Below are 27,500 nucleotides of genomic sequence, written 5' to 3'. Positions count from 1 at the left end.
TTCTTTCTTTTTTATTATTCTCTCCTTATTTTATTCCCCTTTTTCTTTCCAATTATTGACATTTATTCGTGCTCCCGTATTTCCTTCACTCTATCCCATTTTCTGTATTCACGTCTTTATTATCAGCTTTCTCTTCCTTCTTTCACAGCAGCACTGGCTTCACCTCTCTCTCTCTCTCTCTCTCTCTCTCTCTCTCTCTCTCTCTCTCTCTCAAACACACACACACACACACACACACACACACACACACACACACACACACACACACACACACACACACACACACGTCACCATCTTACAGTTCTCACGTTCATCATCACAGCGCAGGTTCATCAGAATAGCATGCATACTTATTACTGTTACCTCCTCCCTCCTCCCTCCTCCCTCCTCCCTTCGTTCCCTCCTCCCTCTGCCAGTTACATTCTGTTCGTACTATGATTAAACCCCTCTTATCATTCCTTGCTTCTTTTTTATCGTGTCTTATTTCTTCTCGTGTTTCTTCTTTTTTCTTTTCATTTTTTTTTCTTAGTTTATCTTGTACTGTTATTCAATTTGTGGTTCTGTATTTCATTTCTTCCTCTCTTTTCTTTTCATTTAGTTGTTTTTCGTTTTTTTTCTTTTGTTGTTGTTTCTGATTGCTCATTGCTTCTGTTTCCTGTACTTTTCCTTGTTTTATTTGTCTTCTTGCCTTATTTGTCTCCTTCCTCCTCCTCCTCCTCCTCCTCCTCCTCCTCCTCCTCCTCTGCTTCTGTTCCTTCCTCTTCTCTTCCTTCTGGCTATTTATCATATCTTATCTTTTTCATCTTGTTTCTTGTGCTTTCTTTGCTACTTCTCTTCAACTTTCACTCGTGTTTGTCTTCCTCTTCTTGCTATTCTTTCTTTCTTTTTAGTTTACTTCTCGTTCTTCATTAGCTCTCTTCTTCATACTGTTTATCTTTTTCCTGTCTTCTCCCTCCTCATCTTAAAGTTTTCTTCTTCTTCGTGTAGTTTTTTTTTTTTAACTCTCTTTTTGTTATTTTTACTCTCTACGGAATGTTTATCTCCTCTCCTCCTCCTCTTCCTCTTCCTCTTCTTCTTCCTCCTCCTCCTCCTCCTCCTCCTCCTCCTCCTCCTCCTCCTCCTTCAGGGTGTTGACAGAGGAGGTAAATCTTCGCCTTCACTTGATAAAATTGTTAACTCTGTACTCAGGTGTTTCTCGACCTTGACTCTGAATGGTTCGAGGCTTACCTGTACACACACACACACACACACACACACACACACACACACACACACACACACACACACACACACACAGGTAAGGACAAGAACGTGCTCGTAATTACAAAAGAAGAACAAAGAAGCTTCAAAATTAGGCACAAAAAAAAGTAAAAATTAGGCACAAAAAAGTGTTAATGAAGATGCATGAGAGAGAGAGAGAGAGAGAGAGAGAGAGAGAGAGAGAGAGAGAGAGAGAGAGAGAGAGAGAGAGAGAGAGAGAGAGAGAGAGAGAGAGAGAGAGAGAGAGAGAGAGAGAGAGAGAGAGAGAGAGAGAGAGAGAGAGAGAGAGAGAGAGAGAGAGAGAGAGAGAGAGAGAGAGAGAGAGAGAGAGAGAGAGAGAGACTACTTGGGGACTACTTGTTTTTGTATTCGAGAAACTGTACCCTTGGGAATTTTAAGTCACGACTCTCTCTCTCTCTCTCTCTCTCTCTCTCTCTCTGTCTTTCGGCTCCTCAGGTGTGCTGGCCAGATGCGCCACGGGGCAAGGCTGCTTCTGAGTGCCCACGCTTCACTGCACACTTCTCAGCGGGAGGGGCGGCGAGCGTGGGCGTGCGAAGGGCGTGGGGTGGGCGTAGGTGCGGGGTGTGGTGGGTAGTAGGGCGTGCGGTGTGTGGGCGGGGTGGTGCAAGGGCGTTGAGTGTGCGGCGTGTGGCAGGGAGGCCGTTCGCTCCTCCCCAGGTTGTCTTCCGTAAGTTATTCACGTTATTTATGGGTGTGCGGTGATGGGTGGCGCCGCGGTGGGTGCTGTATAACTGCCTCGATAGTCCACGGTTTGAATGTGGCCCGTACCAACCTCCAGGCACGTAACGGGAGAAGCATCGTGTTTTTATGATTTATATGGTGTTGTGTGACGTGTGTTGTTTGGTTCAGATGGGTGACAGTACGAGTTTTCTTCCCGTCATGCAATATTTTTTCATTATTTCTTCTGCTTTTTTTTTCTAGTCTTTTGTTATCTTTTTTTTTATTCTCCTTTTTACGATCTGTCAGTACGATATCTTTTTTACGAGTCTGTTCTATACTCTTCTCCGCGTAACATTATTTTTGACTCTTCTTATGACAATCTTAACACATATAATTATTTTTTCCATTCTCTTCCATATCGTCCTTTCCTTTAACATGGTCTCTAATCCTCTCTATGACCGACATATTGCATCCATACATTTCGAGCAACTACAGTACATCACTTTCTTAACATACATTCAGATTCTCTTCTCGTAATCTTGCCAGCTTGAACACTAATACAAGGGTTTCAATCTTCCACTCTTCTGTTCATTCTTACAGTTCTCTTGCACAGTTTCCTTCTACATGATCTTAAGAACATAAGAACATTAGAAAAGAGGAAACCTGCAAGAGGCTATCAGACATACACGTGGCAGTTCTTGTATGAGAAAAGCTATTTAATTCTATCTATCATCTACATCCATAAATATATCTAATCTTTTCCCTCTGCCCATTTATTGCTTTCCCTTGAACCGTCTTGCCACCTCCTCCTTATGCTGCCTTTGAGTTTTCCCTTCCCGCCGCTTCATCTTCCTCGTCTCGCCGTCTCGTGAGTGGCAGGTGACGCCCAACACACGTCACCCTCAAACCAAGACCGGTATTCAGAAACGCTTTGCTCCCTCACCACGACTATTTCCATGGGCCACTGAGATGATTAGCGGGTTTTTAAGAGTGTTTCTGCAGGTAATAATATAGAAATCTTATCACTCTCCTCTAGAACCATAAAAACACCTTAAACTCTCGTGTGAATTGAATAAAGCCTTTTGAAATAGTGGAGGTGAAGTAGAGAAGTGTTTGAGAATACGAGCTAAAGTCACTAGGTAGGAAAGGAACCGCTGTCACCATCCATTCACTGCTTGTCTCTCTCTCTCTCTCTCTCTCTCTCTCTCTCTCTCTCTCTCTCTCTCTCTCTCTCTCTCTCTCTCGTGTCTGCCATTAATCTTTTCTACACTTCTCTATTCCATCTACCATCCATACCACCAAATGTGTCTCTTTCTTTACCTTCCTTCACTCCTGTAACTCACTTTTATATTCCTTCCAGATCCTTTAGTTCATGGGTTCTTAACCTGTGGTTCGCGAACCCCCAGAGGTTCAAAAGATTTCCAGATATACTTAGATGGCTGATATGATTACCTATCATTGCATTACCTATCATTGCATATTGCATTAGTGTCAGTCAGTAAATTAGCATTCCAGTCGATGTCAGATTACTGGGGCTTCGGGTAGATGGTCTTATAACTCAGAGGGTTTTTAATGAGGAAATTGTTGAGATCCCCTGCTTTAGTTCCCTTTACCATCACCAGCCTGACAAACAACTCTCTTTTCCTACCTTTCTTCACCCCCATAAACTCCCTCTTGTACTCCTCCCTCGCTCCTGCCACAACCTCCTTTTCCACACCATCAGCTCCTTCTTCGGCCAAGCACCGCTGAGCCTACACATGTAAGAAGGCCGGTAGGGCGTTGCGCAGCGGTCCCTCACTAAAGACTCTCACAGCTTGACATTATTTAGTGTCTTACGGGCGTATTTGGAAGTGTCGGTCAATTTTTTTCTCTAGTGGTACATATTGGGCTGAGTGTAGGCAGGAAGGAATGAGGAAATGCCAAAGGAGAGGGAGAAGGGAGCCGAGGGAGGGGAGAGCAGGGGAGGCGCTGGAAGAGGGGAGGTAACTGTAGTGGTGCGCGCGTGGGACGAAGAGCGCGTATGCATTTGGTTTGCTGGTGCTAATTGTGGCTGTGCATGAGGAAGACAGAGAGAGACATGGAGGAGGGCAAACACGCGCCCTCACGGATACACACACACACACACACACACACACACACACACACACACACACACACACACACACACACGCATCTTCCTCCCTCCAAGAGTAAAGATCATTAAACTTTCCACACACGACACTGACCACGGACATGTTTAGTGGCTTTGTCTGTTCATTAAGGCGCTGCTGTTTGCTGTGCGAGTTTAGGTTACAATGAGAATAAGCCCGGCAGGTAAACGGACAACCAGGTGAAGCAGCGCTGATAAAAAGGCAGGACAGGTCTCCGCCTCAAGTTTCCCTAGCGATTTCTTGGTGTGGAGTGAATACCAACGATGCAATACAAGGAAACAATCACAAACGAGAAAAGAAAGGGAAACAACACAGCTTTTTCCGCGCACTTCAAACATGTCAACTCGCCACCATCATTAGAAGCAAAGCCGCTCGTAAAAGAGAAAATAAGCAAAAGGAGGAAGGTGGTTACTAATACACTCGTACGTACATTAGGGGACTATAGGTAGATGCCCTTCTCTTCTTCTCTTCCCCTCCTTCCCTCCTTCCCTCCTTCCTATTCTCCTGTCACCGCTCAGGAAGGGGTGACATGACGCATCCCTCGCATTCTCCTCTTCCGCGAATGCATACCATTTTAAGGCGAGATGGAAGGGAAGGTCAGCCCTTTATCACTCCTGCATATTAATAAGGCAAAGCGAACGCTACAAGACACGATAATTAGAGAAAACAAAGCAGATGGAAAGAAATCTCCATATGACTTGTTTGTTTACTCTCCTTCGTTGCGTCACTGGCTGTATAGGGTCAAGATTAGCAGCCTGGGGTGTCTGCAGAACAAAGGAATCGCTTGATCGTGCCTCTGCGGGAAAGGACAAAGGGTACATTAATTTGGAGAGACAAGCCCAGACTGTCCCTGCCTGACTGATAGTGACCCGAGCGCGCTAACTACTACATCACCATAAGGAACGCAGGGAACTTGAAAAAAAAAATAGCCTCTTAATAATGAAAAGCGCCTCGCTCTGGAGATGAAGACAAAAACCCGAGGCGCTCTTCAGAAGCATCAATTAAAACTGTCAGAGTAGATTTGGATACATAATTGTGGGTGTGTATCTATCGTTGTGCGTCTGTCTGCGTGTGACAGGTGCGTCTGCCCCCTGCCAGGTGACCGAAGGCTTCCATGGCTCATTAATCTCCCTCCTTATTCTTCAACCCTTCATCCCCTCTTCCTCTCCTTCTCTCCCTTTTCTTCCCTCTCCCCACGGACACACACACTCTTGAACATTATCTCATAAAAGTATAATAAAACTTAAAAACCGTAATCTTGCACTTCTTCCCTCCCTGATGAGTGGAAGAAGAGAGACAAGAATGGAGCGAACAGGAGGGCAAGGCAGGCAGGGGAAGACGTAACCTGACCACCTTGCAAGTTCGTTACCCCCAGTTCGACGCCCGCCAGTATCCCCTTCTAATTTTTTATCCCCTTAAAGAAGAAGAAGAAGAAGAAGAAGAAGAAGAAGGGCTGACGAAGATTGAAAAGAGCAGGAAAAGGAGGAGAAAGGGAAGTGGCAGTGAAGGATAGTGATGAGAGGCGACAAAAGGAAAGGAAAGAGGCGGTCCGGAGGTGCTGGAAGGAAATTGAGGGAAGGGACAAGGGTAAAATGGGTGAGAGATGAGAGTAATAAGGGTGAGAGAGATAAAGGTAAAGAGAAGAGGGAGTTTTAAAGAGTGAGAGAGATGTTATTGGTGACTTAATGAGAGGGGGGCGAGAGAAGGAGAGGAGGAACATCTTGTGGGCGTCAGGCAGCGGAGGGAGAGGGAAGGCGGGCTGGAATGGGCATGTGGGCGGGAAGAAGGGGACTGTGGGTGGGTGGGGACGTGGGCAGTGGTGGGTGGGGGGTAGCGGGTGTGACTCAACGCCCAACAAGGTCGTGGTGAGGCGCCTTAGAAGGAGATGAGCGGCGTGGGTGAGGAGTGTGGGCGTGCACTGACCCCTACTCCCTCTTCTCTCCCTACAGATGGTGGTGGGCGCCGTGCTGGGTGGCGTGGGCGTGAGTGGGTACAGCCGCACGCCCACCCAGTACCACATTCAGACGGACGAAGGACCAGATCGCTACTTCAGGTGAGAGAGAGAGAGAGAGAGAGAGAGAGAGAGAGAGAGAGAGAGAGAGAGAGAGAGAGAGAGAGAGAATTAATTTTTGTTTACCTGAAAAATTGTCATCTCTTCACATCCCTATTGAATAAATGAATGAGTGGATAAATTAACAACACATTAACGAAAAACGAATAAAAAAATAATCGAACAAATAAGTAAATATAAAGTTAGGGAGTAAACAAATAAGTAGGTAAAAAAAACACACAATAAAACATGACTTCACTAACTCTGAGAAGAAAATAAAAGCAACAACAACAACAACAACAACAACAACAACAACAACAACAACATCATCAAAAGCAAGGCAACGCTAATGAAAGTAAAGATGACGTGAAAGCTTATAATGAAGACGAAGAAGATGGAGAAGAAGAAAGGAGAAAAGATAACATGGAGACACTTAGCTTCCTATTATACCTATCTTAATCAGGCTTCTCGGTGACTATACATAATGTCTTTAGTGATCCCTCCCTCTCTCCCCACCTAACTTCTTCCCTCCTTCCCTCCTTCCTTCTCTCCCTCTCTTTCTGTCTTTCCTTCTCTCTTCTCCACCTCTTCGTAATCATTTATTCCATACACGCTTCCTTTTTCCTATGTAAGCTTGTCAAGAACTACTATTACTACTACTACTACCACTACTACTACTGCTGCTGGTGCTGGTGTTACTGCTAGTACTTCTGCTCTTAACCTTCACTGTTCTATCTTTTAACAGTAAAGTTAGGTTCAACATTTCTGCTGCTGTATCTTCTTCCTACATCTATCTCTTGTTTATTATCTTTCTCTTCTCTTCTCCCTATTCACTACCATTCTTCATTTTTTTTCCCTTTATTCCTTCTATCCATCTCTCTTTATCTATCTGTTTATCTATTTATCTCTTTTTCTATCTCCATCTTTATGCGTATCTATCTAAGCATACATGTGTCTATCTATTTATATCTCACCTGATCTGTCTACCTTTCTATCTGTTAACCCATATAAGTATTTCCCTGCTAACCTCACCAGCGACGCGTGCCAGGTAGGTCGCGCCGCTATATCGTCTGCACGGGACAACAACAACGGGTCTCGAGGTCTATCGGTCAAAACATGGGCGGCAGGAACCGTTCTGGGTGCTGTTGCAGGGAACTTCACAGCCCACACTGGGTAGCCCCGTGACCTGCTCTCTTCCTCTTTCCCTGCACCGCGCCCTCTTTACCTCTTCTTATCTCTTACTGTATCTTGTTTGTTCGTTTGTTTGTTTTTATCTGGTTCGGTTTCTGTGTGGATTTACATTAGTGGTTTGTTTTTCTTTTGTTTTTCTTTTTCTTTCTCTCTTTTTCTCTTTCTTTTCTTTAGTGTGTTTGTTGTTTTTCTTCTTATTCTTCTCCTTTATCTTTGTTGCTTGGTATGTCTTCGTCTCTTCTTATTTTTTCCTCTTTGCTCTATTTTCTTTTCCTCTTGCGTGGTGTATTTGTATTACTTCTTGTTCTTCTTTCTTATTCCTCTATTTCTTCTTCAATCTTGCTGGTTTTAAATGTATTGTCTCCTCTTTGCTCCTTTCTTTACTCCTATTTTTTTCTTCTTCCTTTAATTTTATCTTTCTCCCTCTCTTCCTTCATTTACCCCTATGTCCTTTGTTTCTCTTACCTATCAATATTCCTCTCCCATATATTTTTCTCGTTCTTTCCTTTCCTTTTACTAGATACATATTACTTATCTTTTCTTAGCCCTCCTCTCCCCTCCCTCTCTCTCTCTCTCTCGCTCTCTCTCATTTCCTCTAGAACTCTCCTCCACTTTGTCTCCGTCATGTCCCTCCTCCTCCTCTTCCTCCAGCTCCTCTAATCGTCTATTCCCGAACAATCTTTATTCTCCTCCTCGTCCTCTTCCTCCTCCTCCTCTTGTTCGTCCATCGCGACACGCTACATTAAATTATCCTCCTTCTCCTCCTTCTCTTTCTTCCTCCTCCTCCTTCTCCTCCTCCTCCTCCTCCTCCTCCTCCTCCTCCTCCTCATACGTGCTCTCCTTGCCCCATTGCACCTCCGCGCCCTCGCCTCAAGTCCTCAACTGAAGTGGAATGGGCGGCAGTAAGTAAGGGAACATGGGCGGCCCACCCACACACCCCTCCAGGATGTCGCCGCCCACACCTGACATCGAGTGGGCGTGGGTGCTTTTGCGTTGTTTACTTACTCTCTCTCTCTCTCTCTCTCTCTCTCTCTCTCTCTCTCTCTCTCTCTCTCTCTCTCTCTCTCTCTCTCTCTCTCTCTTAACCACATTTGCTTTACTTCTCATTTCTTTTCTTTTCTTTTCTTTGGACGTTCACCTCTGTCTCCTCTCCTTTGCTCTTTTCCTCCTCCTCCCTCCCCTTTCCTATCCTTCTTCTTCTGGTCACTTTTCCCCTTCCTCCTCCTCTTCCTCTTGTTCTTCCCTCTGCATTTCCTTTACTTATTTCATTTTTCCATCCGTCCCATCCCGTTCCTTCTTGCTCTATTTCTCAAGACCAGGATGGAGTCAAGTGGCGGGTAAGTCTAGCCTCCTTCCCTCCCTCACCTGCCCACGACCGCCGCCAGGTAAAGGGTAATTATCGCACATGGAAGACCGCACCGCCACGTTAATGAGTCAATATTTCACATGAATCCTCGCACACACACACACACACACACACACACACACACACACACTGTAATTACTAAATCATCCATCTATATGTTTCCTTCGGTGTAAGTCTTATAATACATTCGGTTAAGTAATGTTACGGAATGCATTGTAAAAATAACTTAGGCCACGGTAATTCAGCCTGACGGTGGTGTTGTTTAGTCTAGACGAGCCATGCTACAGTATATTATTCTATGAGTCGTCTAGCCCAAACTAAACTGTTATGACAACGTAACCGTCTTAACAAGTGGCTACGGTAGATCTATAGTTGCAGTAGCATTTATCAGTTTCTCATAGACAACTATGATGACATGAATGTTTGCCTCTCCTTCACACCCTGACAACCTGACGCCCTCCCGCAGGTTCCAGACATACACGGGGCAGTACCGCAAGGAGAAACGCCTGGACGACGGCACTGTGTTCGGCACCTACGGCTGGGTGGACCCCAACGGCTTGCTGCGCCTGTTCGACTACATAGCTGACGATGACGGGTACCGCATCGTACGACAACGTAGACTGCAGGTGGGCAAGGTGAACCCCGCAGCCCACCAGCACCTGGCGGACCGACAACCATGGAACCCTAACTACCGGCCGAAGGGGCAGCAGCAGAGCCAGCAGAGCCAGCAGGGACATCAACAGCACTCATGGGAACCAACCAAACAACCACAAAGCCAACAACAACAACAACAACAACAACAACAACAACAACAACAAGGACAGCAGCAACAACAACAGCAACAACAACAAGAACAGCAACATCAACAGCAACAACAACAACAAAAGCCGTGGCAACAACAAAAACCACAAAAGAAGCCATGGCAACAACAGCAACAACAGCAGCGGCCGTGGCAGCAACAACAACAACAACAACAACAACAACAGCAGAGCGCTTCGCAAAGTCAGAGCCAAACAGGTAAACATCTTGGCGCGTCCTGTGCGGGAGTTGCGGGCATTAGAAGGGGGAGGCCTGCCACCCTCACGCCCTGCCGCTGTCCCTCGGGTCATGGCGGTGCTGGGGAGCACAACAAGGCAGACAGGGAAAGAGAAAAAATACACCACTTAACGCTCCACTGGTAACAAGACCAAGTGTTGCCTTTCTCAAAAATGGAAACTGACTTAATGGGGATTTCACGGTCGAAATTACCAATTTACGAGCGGCGTATACGCGTCAAGATTGAAAAGGTTTGACCTCCATGACCCCTCCGGCCGCCGTGTTCCCTTCCTCGCGCGCCGCACCCCAGCCTGCCCCGCCCGTCACGCCAGCGTCACGGCCATCGTCCCCGCCGCCAGGGATGACACACGAAAATTCCACCCGTTCCTTTTCTTCTTTTCATTTCTACACAATCAAGCCCCGCGCCTTCTCTCATCCACACACACACGCACACACACACACACACAGTATCCCTCCATCTTTGCAAAAACCACAGTCCACCACGTCCCTTCCTTCGCCGCGGAAATAAAGTGTAGTAATTTGATGCGTGTTAAGTGATACAAAACGTCGCGCTGCCGAGGATGACGAAACAAGTAACAAGAGGCAGAGACACTGGGCAGCGGCGGGGGGTGGCGCCCCCGAGTCTACATCAACACTGGAAGGCGGGATTGACCTTTGCGTGGCCACTCGCAACCCTCGACATGCAGAGAGAGAGAGAGAGAGAGAGAGAGAGAGTGAATGAGGGAGGAGGTTGGGTTGTGAATCAAGTCATTACACTCACATGGTTACCAAACAAGGGTACTCCCAAACAGTGTTATTAAGTTGTTACGCTAATACGTGTCTAATTCCAAATTGTGCGGTGCCTGATATACATTGTTGCAGTGGCTTACTCGCACTGCAGCGCACGCCACGAGTTTCTCTCAGGTAAATCAAACCCGCACGAATATTCATTCCTCCCACATGATATTTCTCAAAAGAACAAGAAAAATAATTCCCTCCATTGTAAATAAGATTGGTTTGGATTCAGTTAGTTTTGAAAATTGAACTCTCATATTTCTAATAAGTGTGGAAAACCGAAAGGCAAAATTGAATGCAAAAGGAAAAATGTCCCTTTAATTTTCTCTCTCAAGAAAAGAAATTTAGAATCGTCAATGACTTTTCTTTGATGACTATTCTCAATGATATTTATATTTTTGGTCTGGAGGTTTTCATATTTGAGCAACAAAAAAACAACAACAATAATAACAATCACCAAATAAATAATTGTCATCCCAGAACAAATTTCTCTGATGGACAGGCAGAGAGAAGTCCTCCATGAAGGGCACGTCATATGTCACAGGAATTGCTAAGGTCAACACATTTATAACCAGCTGCTTGAGAATCACTGCTGCATAACGAGCATCAAGTGGCCCCCACTCCTCGTGCCCTCCACGCGTTCTCCTCGCTTCCCTCTCCGCCCCCCACAAGCACTAAGCAGACCTCTCAATCACTGGTGTAATGGATAATGCTGCTCTAACACAAAGAGACACTGGCCAAACAAAGCGTAAACAGGCACGCCTACCAAACAGTGCTAAGTGTTTAGTGAGCAGAACCGCTCCCTCCTTGACGCTGACGCACAGCAACAAAACCACGTGTAAAATGTAAAATATGTAAAATCTCAGTAATGCAGGAAATGCAACGAACAGGACGCGGCACTTACCAACCTTCTACCGGCAGGTGGCGCCTTCGAAGGCAAGGATCCCGCGGATACCAGTGACATGCCCAGCGGCGGCACCTTTACCATTAACTACGATCTGGGTAACCAGTTTCACGTGGAGAAGCTCTACGCCGACGGCAGCAGGATAGGAAGGTGAGTACAGGTCCCCGCGCCGCGCCGCTGCCTCCATCCTTCACAATATGAATGCAGTAATGTCACACTGAAATGTTCACGTTCACCCACAATCTCCCAAACGTTAGTTCATCCCGGTCCACCTTTTACAGGCACGGCTACGTGGACCCCCTGGGCATCCTGCGCGTGTCCTACTATTCATCGGGACCAAACGGACTGGACCAGCGGCAAGAGAGTCGGTGGGTTGGCTCTCGGCATGCTTACGCTTCATAGGGCGGCCCTGTCTCCTGCAGGTTACTGGCGCCGCTTCAGGAGGCTGACATGCATTGGTGCCAAGGGATGGAAGTGTGTAGTGAAGCACGTTACAGAACACAGAACACAGCGTGAAGCAAACACCCGCACCGCAGGACGGGCATTCCCGCAGCAGGAACACAGTGACTAACTCTGCTAAACCATTAACACCAATGCTCCAACAGTGACGCGGGGCGGTGCAGGGCAACAAGACACTCCCGGTGGTTGTTGTGGACACTCGCCGCGGCGGTGCAGTGTTGCTGTGGAGACATTCATACACTTGCCAGGGTGCCGTACTAACACCCTCTAAACACTAACACACCAAGCCACTCATGACATAACGTGACACTCTCGGTAAAAGACATGATGTGCCAAGTTATTATCTCCCTGTCTGAGTGAACGTCTGAAGTCTGGCGCAGCACACAAACCTATACTAGTCTAGGCTTAAAATTTTCATTTTCTATAAATAATTCAGAAAATGGATGTTGGGTGGACTTGTATAACTCAACACGGCTGACCATTATTAAAAGTTTTCTACATTAGGATGTGGTGCTAGACTTCAGATGGTTCAAACACAAACAAACAAACAAACACACACACACACACACACACACACACACACACACACACACACACACACACACACACACACACACACACACACACATGCAATTATTACACACATGCATGGAAGAACGAAAGTCTACCCGGGCATAACAGTTCTTCCTGTATATTCAGTAAACCGAGTGTATGAAACGAATGGATGTGTGGATTTCAAATATATATATATATATATATATATATATATATATATATATATATATATATATATATATATATATATATATATATATATATATATATATATATCCATCCGGTGATACGTTGGTTACTCTTAAGGTGAAGTGCCGTGAGATGAGATAAGATGGCGAGTAATATGTTGTAAGTTATGTCGGATGAAATCCCAACACTGTCATCAGTCTTAGTTTATTAGTCAGTGCAACTGAAGCAATAATCTTACAACGTGCAAACACTACAAAAGGGCGCCGCTTGTTATCTGGGCGTGAGAGGCGGGCGGCCAGGCACTATTGCCCTGACCTGCTAATGAGTGGGCAGCACCCAATGCTCTGTTCTATCGTGAGATCACAGGAGCCTCGCCGTGGCCAGCCGCCTGCTGGTCCCCGAGGCTGCACCTGCATCGCACACTGCACCAGCAGCTGCCACTCGCCATGTTGCCTGAAGTCAATGGCGCCAACATGCCATACTCCTTAGTGACTCAGTATAGTACACACACACACACACACACACACACACACACACACACACACTCAGTCCTACCCGAAGATCGGTCTATGAGCTCTGAGCTCGCTCCGTAATGGGGAGACTGGCTGGGTGACCAGCAGATAACCTTGGTGAATTACACATGCGGTTCTTAAATAAATACAAAAATTTATTTTCATCATCAGGTATACGATATCGGTGCAGTCTGCACATGTATAGCATGTTGCGGCGGAGTACATTGTTTTATTACCTTGGCCGTGTTGTGTCGCGATACTTTGCTGACTGGTCGCCCTCCCTATGCTGGCTGTAGTGCCATCACAGTTGCAACACTGTGTTAGCTATGTCTACCCTGTACCTTTGACACCTGGACCTTCAGACCACCAGTGCTGCTGTCGAGGTTTCCTCCAGCAGCCTGGCACCTTCAAGTACACCCACACAACAACAAAGATACACATTTTTAGCTTTTTTCTTTTATCAAAATGGTCTACGTCTTCCTTAATAAAAAGAAATCGTTTCGTTCGTTTACTGACCGAGACCGTCAAATCTTGATGAGGACACGACCTCGCGTCTAAATCGGCTGACTGTTCTCCCTCCTACAGTTATGGCATCGTCCTCTCTCGAAAGGGAGATGAGAAGTGTGTGTGTGCCGGGGATAACAGCTTGCCATGAGGCGGCAATGTTATTTCTAGTTCAGTAAATATTTGTACATAAAATGCTGATGATTAATTCTAAAGTTGCTTCCGCTGTGTGCAGAAAGCTTCGTAACTGTTATATGTGGCGGCCACAGAGTTCTACCCTTCCCCCATCACCCAGCACTGATTTCATTATCAAGAGGATTTAGCAAAATAGTGAAAGTCGAAGAATTGTTGCTGCATGACTGGCCCGCATCAAGGCTTCCCTAACACTCACCACGCCGCCTGCTGCCATGCGCGTCCCGACAGACCTGGTTCCCTTAACTATGTTATGGTTACTTTCATCGATTTCCAAATGATGATACATTATAGACTGTTTGATCTCTCATGTTCTCAAGAAACACTAAAATACTTTCCTCTGAAGTCAGCTTTGGTTAAGAAGCGCATGGGCGGCAGTCTGGTGACGGGCAGGCAGGCCGCCCCGCCCAGGGACCACGGAGCGTGGCCGAACCTTGAGTCAGGCTCTTCGTACCCAGGGAAAACAGCAGCGAAGCCTCTCGCTATACAAGGAAATAACGAAGCCTCGAGGTTAATCACCTGTAATGGCAACCTGAGGAAGAGAAGGGGCTGGTCTTGGAGGGGGTGACCGGCCAGGTGTGTCCACCACTAACTGTGATAATTATTGTTCTTCACAACATTAAACTTGTACAAAAGAGGATGGATTAAAAGAGACCAAGACCTTTTACCAACACGTTTTTATGATCCTAGTGGTGTTAAGTCCCGATGCACCGAAGATGCAGCTGCTGCCAAAGGTACACCATGGCCTCGCCAACAACATCAGTGGGATGGCACCGCCCTGCCGCCCCCTCACACTTACCCAAACACAACGATGCACTCAAGAACAAAACTACAACACATGAGCAACAAACACAGGTAAAGATGACACCAAGGAAGTGTTCACATTCTAAAGCATTTACACCCCACTGCCATTATATGTACACCATTAAACATATGAACAATATTTACATTTATTTTGTACAGGGAAGCTGAGGTATTTTAGTACACGCAGGCTGTACATTCACCACCACAGACATGTAGGAGCATGCTGAGCCGGGGCGGTGCGGGGCACATCAGCCTGCCGCTACTACCATTATGTACAGGGCAGCAGCAGCAGCTCGCTATACTCCAAACACGATGAGAATCATCCCACGTGCACCACGGCGACACTGGTGCGCACGCTGTGTGTATGTACAGCAGGAGTATGTACATTGAAGATATACACAGTAAAGGTTCCTTACCCTTGTCTGTCTTGTTTTCAGTCTCCACAGAAGAACCTCCACAACAACAACAGCAAAACAACAACAACTTGAGATAGCATAACTTAACCTATAAACATATCAGTGTGTCCTGAAGACTTATGGCATGAGACGTGAAGCTCACGAAGAGCAGTGAGGCAGGGCGCCCGTCTCTCACAGGCTCCGTCATGCACAGTCTTCACGGGCAAGCGTTAGGGTGAGGAGGAAGCAAATACATTTCATACACACAAAAAGGGATATACGGCTGATTTCTACAATCTGTGTGGCACTTTGTAGAATCCTGATAATCCACAAAATAATTTTTCATCTTAAAATTCATAATACTTTCAGAAGTTCTCTGTAGTAGCTGCTGGCCTTCCCGCACGCCAAGCTGTAAAGGACAAAGTGGCTGCGTGGCGTGGGTGCAGCGGCAGGGCTTCACGCTCAACACAGCCCTCTCCCACAACAAGAATCGTGAAAAGGAAATGGTGGGCAGCGCACCACTCAGACCCGCTCGCACACCATCAACCCACGCAACTAAATTATGGCACGTTCTGAGCTTTGAGACAACGGCGGCGGCGGCGGTGCACGGATTATGAGCAGTGGCATGGCTGTCCTTAAGAAGACTTATAGACAAGCTGAAAGTAAATGGCAACATGCAAGAGAGTGAGAGGAAGGAAAAAGTGAGGAATACATCAACCAATGCTAGTGACACTCGTTACTTCATCTCCCCGGCCACCACCACTCCGCCGTCGCCCTGCCCACCCTCGTTAAGTACTGACAGTTTGGTAACCTGAAGAGGACGATCCTGATGACAATTCCTGATGGGCATGTGTGGAGGACGAGTACTGCTGACCCGCTCCGCCCTCCGTGGCACCCCACTCCTCCTTCATGAGGTCTGCTGCGCGCTCAGCAATCATGATGATGGCCGCCATGGGGTTACCGGATACCACCACTGGCATCACCGAGGCATCCACCACCCGCAGTCCTGCCACGCCCCTCACCCTGTGTCCGGGAGGAGGAAGAAGATTAAGGAGGCGTTCTGGATATTCTAATTAAACTGACAGCATTACTGTATGTAGTGCATGAGGCAAAAAGGAGTTACATATAGTCTAAGTTTGTAAGCGAAAGGCAGCAAACATTTAAAATCCAAAAAGATCTTGCCAACACACCCATAATTACCACACAAGGCTGACGCATCAGTCAGAAGGCCAGCACAGCCGCTGCTTTAGTCATGATTGTCTCCTACCTCAAGTTCTGATCCACCACGCTGAAGGGGTCCGAGGCGGGGCCCATCTTGCAGGTGCCCGCGAAGTGGTAGAAAGTGGTGGCCATGTTCTTCACGAAACATCGCCAATACTCGTCACTGCCGAACTGGTGTGCCGCGCAGCTCCGCAGTGGCTGAAGGAGCCAATGATTGCTTTGAATACTGAAAGTCTGATGAGCTCAAGGAAATCTCTGACATGGCACATATTGAAAAACACTTTGGTCTTTCACCACGTCTATTTTCAAAAGTTACAGTGATAATCAAAAGAGTTCTCAAGAGAGTTTCTTCTGTAAGCAATATAGAAACCTAGTTAATATGTCATCATCATCAAAAAATCCACCTCACTTCAACTACACTCTTGAAAACAGTGTAGATGCGGCGCAGAAGTGTTTCAGAATATGGTCCTATGACAAATACGCATGAGTGTGTCAGGTGGTCCTGGGAGGTAAACACGTTAACACCAGCAGTCTGCATGTCCCTGCCAGCCACTCACCTTGCTGTAGAGTTTGGCCCCGAGCGTCTTGACGAAGGCCGGCGTTCTCCCGACCTCAACAGCCAATTTGATGCCTGTGAGGAGGAACCTTATAGTGTCTTATGTTTTTATTTATTTTTTTTTTTTTACGGTAAGGCCTATAGCGCCTGTAGGCATACTTGAAGAGTGTATGGGAAGCGCTGTTCAGCTTCCGCCCGTTAGTGGCGCAGGCAATTTTATTTATAGTGGTACCCATATTAGGGCCCATATCACCGTCCAAGCTCATCTAGAGTGCAACCACCTAGAACCTGGGTATCATGGTGATATGTAGGTAACTTTAAACCACTCGACAAATGGCAAAGTGTTTTAAGGCTGAACTTGGTGGGATTCGAACCTACGCGTGGACGTCTGCCCGATCCCACGCTCACCACCTTATCCACTATGCCACCTATTACTTTGATAGATCACCATACATATCATTCATTTACATGTCCTCACCTGCACACCAGCGCCACTCACCATTCACAAGGGCCTGCACGTCGTCAGGGTGACTCAGGTAGTTGGGGTCGACAATTGGGGGGTCGAAAGGATCACGTGACTTGAGCACCACTGAGCCCAGACTCTTGGGCCGCATGAGGTAAGGCATGATGGTCATCCCGCTGCGGCCAAAGAGCGGCGAGTACTGCTCCAGGTATTTCTGGGGAGGAGAGAGGAAAGGCAGAAATCAACACTGATGAACGCCACTTTTTCTAATCACTGCAGCTCATATAAAGACAACAGTTTTAGGTTTATTAAGATTACAGAAGATAGGCAAAAGCTCGTTCATAAACTGAAGCGTACATCTATAGTACAGCCTTAGCTACCATATACTAAGTGAAAACACCGCAAGGAACTGTAAAAATAGATTTGTATAGATTTAACCCCTGACAGGACTTCTGCAGACTCTACCTACGTGTCTATCAATGCCCAAGGCGACGCTGGACAGTATGCCCTCCTGTGCCAGCCCCGAGGACACCATGTACAGTTGCACGTCCGGCCACTCAGGATCGCCCTTCTGCAGCACATTCGCCCACGCGTGTCCAAACTGGCCAATGGGTGACGTGAAGGCTCCTGCGAGTGGAAGAAAGCTTATAATTACCGTCCGCACAAAAAATTCCACATTGACTTTAGCACAAAATACTTCAGACTGATGCTAAATCCAATCAGGCTAAACGAGAGTACGCTTAGAACACAGCAGCTGGCTAAGGGAGAAGCGTTGGTGGAGGCGCTGCGACATGCTGGGACTTGCCTTTCCGGTAGTGCACGTAGTCGCTGACCTGCTTAGGGTTGAAGATGTCAGACACCGTGTTGGGGACGTGGGAGCCCAGGGTCCAGGTGAGGCCGTACAGGCACATGTGGTCTTGTAGGTTCTGACCCACACCCGGCACCTCGGCCACCACCGGCAGCTATATAGGACACCACGACAGAAAAGATAAAATGAACAAATAAGGCCATTATTCTACACTACTTCTGCGCTATTCCTCCATTACATTCATAAGGTTCTAGCTCAACATACAATGGTTTCTAAGGGTGTCTGTATGGTTCTAGTGGCAGACAAACAAAATTTCTATATCATTAACAGGAGAAAACTCTTGAAAACCTGGTTAATCATATTTGTGGTCCTTGAAACATTCGTGGTGAGAGAGCAAAGCCTTTCAGAATACGAAAGAAACACAAGACCACATCATTTTGTCACACGAAGTAGCGGCTATACCCAAAGAGGATGCGATACTGAGCAAGGAGAGGGAAGGGAACGAAAAGGAAGCGACATGAGGGACACGAGAGGAGACTGAGGAGCGACGTGATGGGGATGTATGGGAGAGAAGTAAAAGGGTTACATGGGAAGAGGAATGACGGGAGTGTGAGGAGAGGAGACTCACGTGGTGGAAGCGAAGTGCGTGGGGGTGTCCGAGACCTGACAGCATGAGGAGCTTCGGTGACAGGAGGGCCCCGGCAGAGAGTATCACCTCCCGCGACGCCAGCACACGTCGCACCTACAATTACACACACACACGCACACACACACACACACACACACACACACACACACACACACACACACACACACAATACATAAATCATTAGTACACATAAACGAAACCGAACCTGCCCATCTATCTCCACACAATTCCCATAAATTCATCAGAATGACACAGAAGCACAAGTAACGCAGAAATAGCACATACACACACACACACACACACACACACACACACACACACACACACACACACACACACACACACACACACACACACACACACACACACACACACACACACACACACACACACACACACACACACACACCAAACATACGCTACTTTCCAATCAGACATGAGAAATAGATAAAAATAAACACAAATATCGAAGCCCGACAGAAAAACAATTACGTGAGAGGAAAGGAAACGAAAATAACAGGAGCCATGCAGCAAAACAAGTGTTGAGATATAACGAGAAATAAATTATATACATGTAATAAACCCCACAGGTGTTGCAACTCACCTTGCCTTTATGCATATACTCAACGCCAATGGCACGCTTGTCCTCGTTGAAAAGTACCTGAGGGAGGGACACAAGGGCCGCCGGGTAACATTCTCTGCGTCAGATCTCAAACAAGCATGTTTTCAGAATTATCAGGCCTCAAAATGTGTGGAAATTGTGTACACTGAGAAGAATTACTTTCTAGTATACATTACGTTAGATAATGGTGAAGGATTATGACGTGTCATATATATATATATATATATATATATATATATATATATATATATATATATAGAGAGAGAGAGAGAGAGAGAGAGAGAGAGAGAGAGAGAGAGAGAGAGAGAGAGAGAGAGAGAGAGAGAGAGAGAGAGAGAGAGAGAGAGAGAGAGAGAGAGAGAGAGAGATAGTTAGATAGATAGATAGATAGTTAGATAGACAGACAAAAGAGTGACAAAGAGATGGATGGATAGACACACCACAGACACACACACACACACACACACACACACACACACACACACACACACACACACACACACACACACAAACAAAAAATTATACAAAGAATGAAAAATGATATATAGGGACATATGTGCGAGTGTGTGTGTGTGTGTGTGTGTGTGTGTGTGTGTGTGTGTGTGTGTGTGTGTGACGTACCCTGAGGACGGTAGCGTGCGTCATGATATGAAGGTTTGGCAGGTGTGAGGCGTACTTGAGATAGGCCCGGCCCGTGTGCCACCTCTCGCCGCCTCTGATAGTGTAGTCAGTGTGAGCGAACCCTGAAAACATTACAATCGTTACCTCTCTGTTTCTTTGTCTGTCTCTCTATCAGTTGGTCTCTCTGTCGGCGTGTATCCTGAAACGTATCTCTCCGTCACTTCCCTACGATTATTTTCTAACGCTACGAATATGATTAGCCAGGTTCTCAAGAGTGTTCCTTCCGCTAGTAATACATAAATGTTGTTAATCTGTCACTGAAACCGTAAAAACACCCTTAAAAGTCCGTGTCACTTTAACTAGAGCCTTTTAAATGGATGTGGGCTTAAGTGTTTCAGATTAACCCCTTCAGTAATGAGACGCATTTTTACCTTGATTTTTTGGGTATGATCAGACGATTTTATTTGCATTAAGAAGGGTCTCTAGAGGTCAAAAGACTAATGGCCAGTCATTACTTTTCTAATCCCACAACATGTTTCTGAAGTTGTATAAAATCGCCAAATAGTAACCACAATGAATATATAAAACGCGTCATGGTACTCGAGGGTTTAAAGTTTGTGTGTCTATCTATGTGCAAGGTATTGTGACTCATGTGTAGCACTTCAGCACGGCAAAGGTAAAGTGATTCATGAAATGGTGAGAGTGGAATTGATAATGCTGATGATAACTCAGCTTTCTTCGTGAATTTCAGCACTAAAAACAAACTGGTAATGAAGGAAACTAATCAATCTAACGTTACATGTATAACAATATAAAAGGGAAATATAACTAGATGATGATGATGATAATGATGATGATGATGATAATAATGATGGCGGTAATGGTGGTGGTGATGATGATGATGATAATGATATGATGATGATGATGATGATGATGATGATGATGATGGTAGTGGTTGTGATAGTACTGATGATTGTGATGGTGATAATGATGACGATAATGATGATGATGACGATGATGATGGTAGTAGTGATGATTGTGATGAGGATAATGATGATGATGATGATGATGATGACGATAATGACGATAATGACGAAAATAATGATGGTGGTGGTAGTGATGATGATGATAATGATGATGATGATGATGATGATGATGACGATAATGACGATAATGATGAAGATAATGATGGTGGCGGTAATGATGATGATGATGATGATGATGACGATGATGAAACCTTCTATTCCCTTACTGCATTTTGTATCAATCTAACAGCACTCATTTAAATAACATTTTCTTCACAAATATTGTATATTAAATATCATTTTCTTATAAACATTCTTTTTTATATATATATATATATTAATTTTCATCATGTTTCCTACTAAATCCTCTTAAATTCCTCTTAATGATCTTTTCTCTGCCTAGCTACGTATAACTTCACTCGTATATTCTAAATCATACCCTTTTTAATGACTTTCTTTCATTATCTTTTATCTTCATCTTCTTTTATTACCGATGTATCTTCCAGCCCGTTTCCCTTTATTGTTTACAAATACTTGCTTTGATCTAAACACGCTTACTTTCTAATACCATTCTTTTTATTATTCTCATATCACTTCTATCAACTCCATCACCATATCATATGTGTTACACAGAACTGCCACGTGTGTGTACGAGTCCATGAATTGCCTTGCGTATATAGGCATACACATTTCTATCCCTATGCCTAACAAAATAAATCGTATTCACTATAGAAAACTTGATTCCCACACGCAAAAGTCGATGTTATCTCATCCCACACATTCTTCAATACATCACTACAATTCGTCTGTCCTAAAAATACGTGTATACATGTTCCCAGCCGCAACTGTTCCTCTTATCGCTCCAATTACATCTGTCACTTCATGCGATCTGGTATATTCTCTCTCTCTCTCTCTCTCTCTCTCTCTCTCTCTCTCTCTCTCTCTCTCTCTCTCTCTCTCTCTCTCTCTCTCTTTGCTCGTTTAACTTTCTAATTAACTTTACCGTTCTTTTCTTCCTTTTTGGTCATCTCCATTCACTGTCTCAATATGTTTCCTTTATTTTTACGCATATCTACGTCTTGTTTCGTGTTTATCATAATTATGCTTTCAGGCTATACTCTCTCTCTCTCTCTCTCTCTCTCTCTCTCTCTCTCTCTCTCTCTCTCTCTCTCTCTCATGTTTCACCAGTGCCAATGATGCATCGGAAAGCGTATGAACTTGACCCAAATAAGGAGGGCAGGAGTGAAGGTGAGTGGGAAAAGAAGAAAAAAAAAAGGAAAAAAAGATGCAGGTGATACAACTTGAGAAGGTTCAACTACACACGAACTCAACTGCTCTTTCTGGAATGCTATCATGTGATAGGCGAGGGCGCGAGAGCACACACACACACACACACACACACACACACACACATCGAGAGGCCCGGGTTCGAGTCCCGGTGAGGCGAGGCAAATAGGCAAGCCTCGTAATGTGTGTCCCCTGTTCACCTAGCAGTAAATAGGTACGGGATGTAACTCGAGGGGTTGTGGCCTCGCTCTCCCGGTGTGTGGAGTGTGTTGAGGTCTCAGTCCTACCCGAAGATCGGTATATGAGCTATGAGCTCGCTCCGTAATGGGGAAGACTGGCTGGGTGACCAGCAGGCGACCTAGGTGAATTACACACACACACACACACACACACACACACACACACACACACACACACACACACACACACACACACACGCACACACACACACACACACTAACGCACAAAAAATTGCAGCAATAGACAAAAAACAAGTAGAATTTGTCGAGTTTCTCTTCAAGTATCATATTAGAAATTATTATACCTAGGTTGGTAAGAGCAAAAAAAAAAAAAATATTACTACTGCTACAAAAAAAAATCACCCCCTCCTCCAACAATAACAACAACTACAATCGCGCAAAGACGGCGATGAGTCAGCAGTGATGCAGCAGCTGATGCAGACACGGTGAGGTAAAGCTGCGGTTGGGTTTGGAACACAGAGTTTGCTAACCAAGTAAGAGAAGAAAGCTGAGAGTGAAAGTGAGGAGAGCAGTACAGAGGGAGATGTACTTTATCCGTATACTTTTGTGTAAATGTGTAAGATCTTGAGGGGAAATAACAAATGGCGCTGCTCAGGAGGAAGGGCATGGAAACTCCTCACTGCACCAGACCCTTACTACCTTACACTGCCTTGTTAATTGCTCGTATTTGATAGACCGGGAATGGTTTAGCTATCGGTACTTTTTGATCGGAGATGTCGACATTTCTGCCTCTGAGTCTGTTGCTGTTGGTTCCAGGTAGGGTGTAAATGCGTGACAGATAAACAGACAGAAAGACAGACAGACTAAAAGACAGACAGCTAAGAAGATAAAAACTAGACAAAACACCATTAGTTTTACATTTTGGCATTACCGTTACTACCATCATCATCATCATGACCATTATGTAAATACCACAATCATCATCTTCACGCCTCCATTACGCCACACTGATGCAACCCACTTCACAACAAATAAGAGAGAAAACTTGCAGTTACTCCCGAGGTCATGACAACTTACACTTTAAGTGCATAACTTTTACGTAGCGGTCAAGGGAGCTATTACCATTAGGTGCCGCCCTTTCATCGGCATGGCCGCGTCCAGTGGCATGCTATATTGTACAAATGTGTTAAACAAGTGAGGAGGAAAAAATAACTCACCAATCTGGTCTGGGCCGCTTGGGTCGATGTTTCTAAAGCCGAGCTGGAGGCCAGCATGCTTGAAGGCCGAGGTGAACTCCAGGTGTTCTCCCGTCTTAGGCACCACCGTCAGCGGCCCCGACCGCCCGTGGTACTCTTCTGCAACACGATACAAACTCATTGCCTCAGGCTACACTTCCATTCCTGCCCCGCCCCTAACTGACACAACATCTTTATTTTCCAATCAAGGGTTAAGTAACATTTGATATCGGGAAGGTGCAAAAGTGTCTTCTTTCTCGCCTGTGGTAATGTCAGGATTACATGTTTCTATCTCACCTGTTTCCCCGAGAGGCGGCCACGGTACCCTTCAGCTTTCTTGAAGTAAGGCAGCACAGACTCGTAGTCCCAGCCGGGGTTCCCGAGCGCTGCCCAGTTATCAAAGTCTCGCTTGTTGCCGCGCACGTACAGCATCCCATTGATGGCCGAAGTGCCACCCAGCATCTTCCCCTGCGGCACTGGGCTGCTCTGCAAGGGATGGGGGTGTCAGTACAGTAGATAAGAGAAGGAGCTGAGTTGAATAAGGTACAAGGCATAACAAAAGCATGGAATGCAAGAAAAGAACGTTGAACAGACACCTCGAAGGCTTCACTGGTAGATGTGTACACATTAGCCAAAAGCACCACCGAGGCAGCCCCTCACCCTGTTGCTGTAACTGTAGAGGGCGTGGCGCTGCGGGTGGAGATGGAAGTTCCACGTGTTCTTGGTGGGGAAGTAGAACACACGACTGAAGCCCGGAACGATGCTCTCCACGGGCGCTGGTCCCCCTGCCTCCAGCAGTAGGATCCGCCACTTGTGTACCTCCGCCAGACGCGCCGCCAGCACACTGCCCGCTGTACCGCCACCCACTGCACCAGGGAGGAGGAGGAGGAGGAGGAGAAGGAGGAGAAAAAGGAGGAGGAGGAGGAAGAAAAGGAAGAGGAGGAAGAGGAGGAGGAGGAAAATTATGTTAGAAGAAGAACGAAAAGATATTATGCTTGTCACTATTTGTGCTTTCTCTGTTCCGTAAGGTCGTAACGCACGTGCCAAACCACATCTGCCTGGCCCAGTCTACAAATACAGTTTGCCCCTGACATTCTTTCCCGCCAAACACACACCCATGACGGCGGAGGCGCGGCGAGGGTCACGAGGGTCATGCGGGCTGTCGAATACGTTCGTCTGGTGTGTGTGTGTGTGTGTGTGTGTGTGTGTGTGTGTGTGTGTGTGTGTGTGTGTGTGTGCGTGTGTGTACTAATGGTTGATACTATCGCGTGCTGGCGCGTTGTATATTGTTACGTGTAAGTGCGTTGCGTGCTGTAAGCCATTACACGTGTCCTAGCATGCTGAGTGTAGCGTATGTCGGCCCGTCACAACGTGTTAGGTGCAAACGTGCAAGCAATCAGACGTAATGAGCTGAATGGCACTCCCCACCTGTTGGAAACGTGATACCCCACAATGTTCACACTTCCTACTTGTTCTGAAGGTCGCCGGTAAAGTTGCCAGGTCACAGCAGGTCACAGCAGGGTCACAGCAGGTCGCAGGTCACAAAAGTCGTCTGGGGGTCAGTCCTGTGAAGATCTGAAGGGAAGCTTACCGATCACAAAATCATAATCAGGCCTGAGGGGTCCTGGGGGAGGGAAGGTGTCGCCCTGGGGACTCTCCGGGAAGGAGGTGAGGAGGAGGCGGAGAATAGGGAGAAACGCGGGCACCAGCCACCGCACGGGCAGCGAAGTGAGCATGGCGGTGGTGGTGGTGGTGATGATAGTAGTGGTGGCAGCGGTGGTGGTGGTGGTGATCAGGCTGCAAAGAGAAGAGGATGTGTTGGTGATTGACTGTAGGATATAAGTTGTGGCGTAGTGAGACGGAAAAAAAGAGGAGTACTACTACTACTACTATTGCGCACACACACACACACACACACACACACACACACACACACATTCTCCCACCCCTCTCTCTCTCTCTCTCTCTCTCTCTCTCTCTCTCTCTCTCTCTCTCTCTCTCTCTCTCTCTCTGAACCAGTCCCAGCACGTATCAGTGACGTGTCTACTGCGGCGGGTCAAGTTCAACAGGTGGAGGAACACTACTGACTTCTTAATGCTAACTGCCACCGGCCTCTTGCGCCCTGAACCTCACCCCAGGCCACCCAGCACCGCGCCGCGCCACTCTCACCCTGGCCAGAAAGGGAAGTGGGCAAGTGCGCGTGCAGGATCATCCCAGCATCCCAACAACAGCTGAGGCGGCGTGCTGGACTCCTACCCTTATCCTTTCCATTCATCAGGCAGGCGAGGCGAGGTTGGTGTCCCGGACAGCGGCTAGGACAGGACAGGCCGGGAACATACATCACGTATCCAGAATGGCAGATTAATCGCCGCCACCACACTTGTCATCCGCCTCACAAATCACTGCCCTCACACGTGCCCCGCATACACACACACAAACACACACACACACGCTACCGTAATATCATGAAATACAGCGTCACATCAAATCTATGGAAACAGCATTGCCCCTGGAGCGGCACGCCACCCCTGAGGATGGTGCGTCGCTCCTGCCGCCGCGGGAGCCTCACCTCCACACACTTCGGGATACTCGTCAAGACTGGACCAGTGGCGGCTTTTTCCTAGCTCATGGACTTGACCTCCACGAGTCGTCCGCCGCCGCCCATTGGAGGAGAGCATTTCTAACGCAGCAGGGATTGGTGGAAAGCGCGCTAAGGAAGGAGGGGGAAGGAATGCAGAGATGGTGCATTGTGGTGGTGGTCTGGTGATGTGGTTGTGTATCCGTCTGTCTGTCTGTCATGGTAGTCCTCCACCTCACAATCATGACATTTTGTTAATCACACACTCATGACCACCACTCACTTCACATATTGATGGCAATCCCTCACCTCACCTCACACACATGTCAGCTCCTTACTACATCCATTCCCATCCCTCTCACATCCATATAGTCTCTCTCTTATTCATCTTTTACTTCTCTCCCTTATGACTGTTTCCACTCCCTCCCCTTCCTTCCAACTCACACACGCCCACTCGTCTAGCTCTCGCCATTAGGAGGGTGGAGTGAATGGCTTAATTGCAAACTTACCTCAACCTGCAACAAAAGAAGGAAAGATGTGACGTAAGGAGGAGACGATGGAACAAAAAAGTAATAAGGCGAGAAACTGAAGAGAAGGGAACAAAAAGTGAAATATAATTCGAATGGGGTGAAAAGAGTAGGAAAAGGTGAAGGGGAGAAAATGTTAATAAGTAAAAGGAAAGATGAAGGTGAATTACAAAGGAAAAAGATAAAAGAATGAGATGCACCTTCATATTAAAAAAAAAAAATAAATAAACGATGGGGAAAAAAAGAGACTCAAAGCAGAGATGGGAAAATTACTTCCGAGAAAATGGCACCAGAAAATAAAAGAAAAACTACACAAAAAAATAAATGGCTCGATAAGAAAAAATGACATAGATGAGAAAGTATCAACCGCACGTGACAAAGAATGAAAAAATATCAGCAGAAAAAAAAACAAAAGAAAAAAGTTTAATAGACACCACTTTGATATCATGTTCTGTATATAACTTGCACAGAGAGAGAGAGAGAGAGAGAGAGAGAGAGAGAGAGAGAGAGAGAGAGAGAGAGAGAGAGAGAGAGAATATAGCCTTAGGGAATAATTATGATAAACACGAAACAAGACTTAGATATGCGTAAAAATAAGGGAAAACATATTGAGACAGTGAATGGGGATGACCAAAAAGAAAGAAAAGAACGGTAAAGTTAACTGGA

General features: G+C 46.2%; 2 protein-coding genes across 3 annotated transcripts in view; one reads left to right on the top strand and one right to left on the bottom strand.

Moving 5' to 3' along the window:
* LOC123512982 (UPF0746 protein DDB_G0281095-like) overlaps positions 1 to 14,510 on the top strand; it is a 111,586-nt gene extending 97,076 nt beyond the window's left edge. For both annotated transcript variants that reach the window (XM_045269747.1, XM_045269746.1), the window contains 4 exons: positions 6,041 to 6,144; positions 9,165 to 9,715; positions 11,450 to 11,582; positions 11,714 to 14,510. In XM_045269747.1, coding sequence (XP_045125682.1) covers positions 6,041 to 6,144; positions 9,165 to 9,715; positions 11,450 to 11,582; positions 11,714 to 11,834 — 909 coding nt within the window. In that variant the 3' untranslated portion in view covers positions 11,835 to 14,510. The remainder of the gene's footprint in view (positions 1 to 6,040; positions 6,145 to 9,164; positions 9,716 to 11,449; positions 11,583 to 11,713) is intronic.
* LOC123512983 (glucose dehydrogenase [FAD, quinone]-like) lies at positions 14,506 to 26,273 on the bottom strand. The gene is made up of 14 exons (XM_045269748.1): positions 25,899 to 26,273; positions 25,321 to 25,526; positions 24,390 to 24,595; positions 24,027 to 24,215; positions 23,712 to 23,844; positions 19,983 to 20,104; positions 19,344 to 19,400; positions 18,719 to 18,832; positions 18,088 to 18,244; positions 17,752 to 17,909; positions 17,319 to 17,496; positions 16,821 to 16,894; positions 16,310 to 16,461; positions 14,506 to 16,065 (listed from the first exon to the last, which is right to left on the bottom strand). Exons 2-14 carry the CDS (start codon positions 25,463 to 25,465, stop codon positions 15,831 to 15,833), a joined length of 1,920 nt encoding a protein of 639 aa, XP_045125683.1. The 5' UTR covers positions 25,466 to 25,526; positions 25,899 to 26,273; the 3' UTR covers positions 14,506 to 15,830.
* Between the last annotated feature and the right edge of the window lie 1,227 nt (positions 26,274 to 27,500).

This window comes from Portunus trituberculatus, chromosome 35, assembly GCF_017591435.1.
Source record: "Portunus trituberculatus isolate SZX2019 chromosome 35, ASM1759143v1, whole genome shotgun sequence".
In the NCBI taxonomy this organism is placed as follows: domain Eukaryota; kingdom Metazoa; phylum Arthropoda; class Malacostraca; order Decapoda; family Portunidae; genus Portunus; species Portunus trituberculatus.
Note: the sequence above shows the minus strand (reverse complement) of the source record. Positions and strands in the feature narration are given on the sequence as shown.

What these genes read in the sequence shown, in the direction of transcription:
- LOC123512983 (XM_045269748.1), bottom strand. Translation starts at nt 25,465, where the DNA reads ATGCTCACTTCGCTGCCCGTGCGGTGGCTGGTGCCCGCGTTTCTCCCT. An exon ending in TCTACAGTTACAGCAACAGG is followed by an intron (nt 24,216 to 24,389) that starts GTGAGGGGCTGC and finishes CATCCCTTGCAG; the next exon opens with AGCAGCCCAGTGCCGCAGGG. An exon ending in AAGCGGCCCAGACCAGATTG is followed by an intron (nt 20,105 to 23,711) that starts GTGAGTTATTTT and finishes TAATGTTTTCAG; the next exon opens with GGTTCGCTCACACTGACTAC.